The 5,474-nt window shown below is 34.3% G+C and overlaps 1 protein-coding gene across 1 annotated transcript; it reads right to left on the bottom strand.

The window, feature by feature from the left end:
- Positions 1-2,132: 2,132 nt before the first annotated feature.
- Positions 2,133-4,756, bottom strand: LOC112203893. The gene is made up of 5 exons (XM_024344797.2): positions 4,215-4,756; positions 3,912-4,142; positions 3,734-3,832; positions 2,628-2,720; positions 2,133-2,540 (listed from the first exon to the last, which is right to left on the bottom strand). The coding sequence occupies exons 1-5, from the start codon at positions 4,719-4,721 to the stop codon at positions 2,133-2,135; spliced, it is 1,338 nt and encodes a 445-aa protein (XP_024200565.2). The 5' UTR covers positions 4,722-4,756.
- Between the last annotated feature and the right edge of the window lie 718 nt (positions 4,757-5,474).

The following is a 5,474-nucleotide window of genomic DNA, read 5'->3' as shown; positions in this document are numbered from 1 at the left end:
AAAGAAGTGAATAAGAAGATGAGAAAAACAGAGAACGAACAGAGAGAGAGAAGAGAAAAAAAAATGATTAGAGAAAAAAAAATTAATTCATATATGAATGGACGAAAGTACCCCTGTAAATTTGCCAGTTGGCAAGCTCCGTAACGGAGCTAACGTCCATAAGTACCAATCCTCGGTAGGGCAAAGAACCTCAGGTACCGAATTGATATTTTTTTAAGTTCAGGTACCAAAAGTTATAAGGAGGCAAAGTTCGGGTACCGTACGGACCATTTTCCCAATATTTAATCTTAGTGAAAGCACCTAAATTAAAACCTATTGAACATGCAATCATAGTCTAGAAAGCTAGCTAATCAAGAACACATTCAACGCATGAAGAACAAAGAAAGGATGTCAACCAAAGTGCACAACCTAGTATGAAAAAGGTCATCTATTTGCAATCCTTCTTAATTGATTTTGACTTTTGTCCAAATCTTTTACTACTTATGATTTAGGATGACAAAACTATTAGGTGAATTGTTAACCTAAATCTAGCTCCAATTACATGCATATATCCTAAGTTAGCCACCAAAGAACATAAACATGCAAAAGTTTTCTGTAATCCAAAATCAATTAAGCAATCTCACATAAGCAACATAGAAATCAACATATAGAATTCGTAACTTTATTTCAAAACATATAAATGGGCTTAAACTTTGCCCTTAACAGCATGTTAACTAGAATTCATAACTCTACGAATCAAACAAAGGAAAACAAAAGAAAGTATGAAATACACCGTGAAAGATGAATGACAAAGCCTTGAGACAAAGAACTTGAAGATCCTTGAAAGTAAGCAATCTTCTAAGGATGACACAAGGGTGGATGGCGGCTAGGATCTTGATGTATTGCATGACTTATTCTCCTCCTTGGTTGAGACGCAGAGCTTCTGAAGACTAGAGAATTGAGAGAATTTTTGGTGTTTAGAATTATGGGAGAAGTGGTGTGGTGATGCTCCTATTTATAGGAGGATGGCAACTTGGTCTTCAAGTCTTCAAAATTCTTCTTTTTATTTTCTAGAATTTATCTTATTAATCCACACATCATTAGCCAATCAGATAATTCCACATCATCATTTCTGTGTCATCCAACCAATAAGAAGCCTTCAAATTAGCACCTTGATTCTAGGGAGATTATTTTTACATTAATTGCATGATTATTTTCTGATTTATTTCCTTAATTTCTGTCAATGATGGAGTATAGAGCTCAAGGAATGTATCTAGACCTGTTTTCAACCTTCTTGAATATTGTAAATCCCTTAAAACTCTCCATGATAACTTCAAAAACGTCACTTTCCATAATCTTCTTTTATTTTCACGGAAAATCATGTATTTATCCCAAAAAATTACTCCTTTTACCTCCAATACCCCTATAATATTTAGGGTTATTCATTTTGCCGAAAATTCCCAAGTATTGAGTCATCTTGAAGCCACATGGTCTCCTAGTGCCCTTAGGTTTTACTATAGGAGAAAACCCCTTTAGCGACAAACCTATTTTGTCTCCCATTCAAACAAATTTGTCCCCCATTGGTATGGGTGACAAAATCATTTTGTCTCTAATTTTGTCTCTAATAGTGGGTGATTCTTATTAGTGACAAAAGCTAAATTTTGTCACCCAAAAATAAAGGGGACAAAATATTTTTCATCTCCTATACACCTATATTTTGTCACCTAAAACATTTCACAATTGGGCAGAAATTCAATAAATGGCGGGTAATTTGAATAAGATGGCGGGATTGTTGGGAATGGGTGACAAACTGTTCGGAATGTTTGTCACCCATACTTTGAATATTTTGAAATTAATTAAAATTTTATTTTCATATTTAATTGATTATATATTATTTGTGACAAAATGTCACCCTGACACCCATTCTTGACATAATATCTAATTATCAATTTTATATAACAAATTCCAGCACTGAATAAAACTAAATAAAAATATATTTAATTGCATTGAATAAATGAAAGATAATATAACTGAGAAAGTGAAGTTTTGCGTTTCTACACTTCTACATAGACAATAGCTAGCGAAATCAAGTTTTCTAGTTTAATAATATAAAATTAAAGTTACATCGGAAAACAACATTAAGGTCCTAATAGCTAGCCTGCACCCTCATCTTCATCCCCATAGATATTCACATCATCATCATCCCCATCATCATAATCATCATCACTAGAATGATGAATAGTATACCCTTCAACAGTAGCAAGTTGCTCTTCTATGTGATTGATATGCCTCAAAAGCTTTTCCACCATGGCTGTCAGCTTAATCACCTTTTGTTCTGTCACGGGAGCATTTGCAGATTTATCACTCTTAGAATAATGGACAGGTTCCTTCCGTCGACCATAGCCCAGACCGCGAATTCCTCTACCCTTTGCAACCCTAACGCCATTTGCTAAGATATCCAACTGCATAGAGACGGGAACTTCTATTTCATCAAGTGAGGCAGCCCCAAGGACTTCAGCCAACTTCTCCTTTGTTTGATTCAATTCGGCTAACATTTTCTTCTACATAATTGAAGAAGAAAAAATTAACTAATTAAAAAGTGATGAAAATAAGACTACCAATTGAAAATCTTTATAACAAAAGCTAACCCCAGTTTGTTCAGCTGCTTCGTTGATCCACTGACCGTCATAATGTTGATGCATAGTGCTCCAATTCTCAACAAAAGACACATTTTTACCTTTCTGTTTGTGCTCAAAATAAAAAGTTATATGATCAGTATGCATATAGTACATGTTATAAATATTCAATTATAAGCACTAGACCTCAAACCTGTAGATTTATGCCAATAAAGACCATAAACACATGAGCAGATTAATAATTAAACAGACTGCAAGTGCAAGGGCACATGCAGATTTCAGGCTCAAGTAATATTACGACCAAGCAGAAAACCACTCAGAAAGTGACAATATATCACTTCTTAGTGATTCGTAAAAGTAAATCACAATAAAACCTAATATGACTGAAGCGTACTAACAATTAATTTTCCAACCAAAACATCAAAATAAGGACCAAGGACATGCCTCTTCTTTTTACTGATAGTTCATGTTACAATATATTTTCAATAGGCAGTAGTAACCTCCTTAACTCTAACCATTTGGTTCAGTTGAAGTGCACCTCACTGGATGCAATATCTAAAACTAGCCTTTCATAATTCTAGAGAAGTGACAACTTCAATGTTCAGGTTGGACCTTTAAGCTATCTCATTTGAAACATATAGAAGAATCAATGACTCTGAAACCTATAGAAAAAGCAATACTAATTATTTGATCAAACAAGATATAATACTTATGAACACATAGCAGGTTCACAACCCAGTTTAAAACTCATAATTCTGCTTCTCAATATACGAGCAGTGATAAATGTACAGAGATACCCCATTTATTTAACACACTAAACTATAAGAATCGAGTCTGACATGAGGTGAAAGAAAAGTCAAATAACAAAGAAGAACAGGGGAAGAAATTACTTAATTACCAATAAATTTGAAAGAAAAACTGCACAATCTGTAATCAATCAGTTCAGAATTCAGAGTTGCCTACATGTATGTGTTTATTCTAGTTTCTATTATTCTCAATGAATAAATCAACATCCACACATAAAGTTAAACTAAGAGCTGAACCATCAACAAGCAAGTCACCACCAAGTCTAGTTACCAACATATTTATTCTAATAAAGACTATAAATAATTCATTACCTTATGTGCAGCTTCCATATGTTTTTGGTAAGGCCGTGAACCTCCACAATGATTATATTCTTTCTGATTTCGATTTGCAGCATTAACTTGACTTCGTTTCTGCAATAACAGGACATTAATATACAGTTAATATAATAAAAGAACTTTAAACAATATCAATAAAGATGAATTCATATACCACATAGGTTTCATCTATGAACAACTCGTCACAAAGCCACTCCCATTCATCTATTGATCTTTCACCAAATAGCTTTTCTCCGGGTGGGTGTGCTCGAGCATATTCTAAATCATGAGCATAATTTTTAAAATGTCGATGCAACTTGGATCTCCAAGATCCAAATGCCTTGGCCATCTTCTTCTCCACAAATATCCTCAGCTCCGGGTCGGTCCAATCAAACTCGAAATTAGTCTACAATAAAGTGAAAAAGAAGTTATTAAATTAGACAAGAACTAAACAGAAAAGATATATTATATAACTCACTGTCAGAGCCTCTGTGATGTCATTCTTGGCCTCCCTAGGTACTTTTCTCCACCATTTGAATTTGAATGGAGCTAATTTGCGTTTGAATGACCCAATCTCGTTAACAAACATAGCATTGGCTTGAACGGTCTCAGGAAGCTTTTGATCCTTGTCCATCTTGATTGGAATTCTCTTTTTGGTCGCACTAACAATAACATGAGCTTTCAACCCTACTGTAATGCCACGGGTCTTCTTTATAGGTTCTGGATCTAAAGGAGGGTTAGAATTCTCATTTGGAATACACTCCTCATTGTCCATTGGGATTTGAACTCTTTTCAGTATTGGATTGATCACACCAGGAGTTCCCAACTTATTCTTTCTAATGCCACGCGCCTTCTTCACAGGTTCATGACAGTTCTCATTTGGATTGGATTGGTCATCATCCATCGGAATTTGATTTCTCTTCTTTGTGGCATTCGTTGTAGCATGAGTTCCTAACCGTAGAATATTGCCATAAGTTTTCTTCATATGTCCTCGAGATGAAACAGGCACAGAATGACCAACTCCACCTATGATAAACAAGGAAGCTAGTTTTTTAAAAACGAAATGATCATGCACCTTCCAAGGGTTACAATATGAGATAAAAATAACTTTATTTAAAGCTAAAATCTGTAATAGGTGGAGTTGGAAATTAGCACATTATTCACCTACAAAATTGGTAATATATTATTGTATGTCTCTAAAACATAACTACTATTGTTTCTGGATTCTTCTCAACAAGGCAATGAAGACTATCTATTATAATATAAAGATAGCAAGTAAGGTCGAACTTCAACACTATCTATTATGTATCCTAAATGTAGAGTCTTTCCAACTCTGAAAGATGCAAACTTCTCAATCCAACTATACTCTGTCCTTGAGAGATAACTACATAAACCTACAAGTTGTTCAGGCAACTACACAACCAGTTCCAGAAATTATCATTTAGGAAAAACAACTTTTATTATCATCCACATGAAACTTTGGTATTTCTGCTAGGTGCTAAAACAAATACATCTACTTATATGTTCACACCGTACTGGTCAATTCTTTGGTTAAAAGCCATGCAAAATTCATCTGTTTTTGTTCATTCAACCTCTGAAATATGCAGCTGTCAAAAATAGAAAAAAAAAAAAACAGTAATTAAGGTTAATTTCCAACCAAAAGAAGAAAGCTACTTTATCTGATCAGGATGCTGATTGCTTAATCACACAATAACCAGCATATAATAAAGGTTGAGTG

This window comes from Rosa chinensis, chromosome 1 (assembly GCF_002994745.2).
Source record: "Rosa chinensis cultivar Old Blush chromosome 1, RchiOBHm-V2, whole genome shotgun sequence".
Taxonomy (NCBI): domain Eukaryota; kingdom Viridiplantae; phylum Streptophyta; class Magnoliopsida; order Rosales; family Rosaceae; genus Rosa; species Rosa chinensis.
The sequence above is the reverse complement of the archived record's forward strand: the minus strand, read 5'-3'. Positions and strand labels throughout refer to the sequence as shown.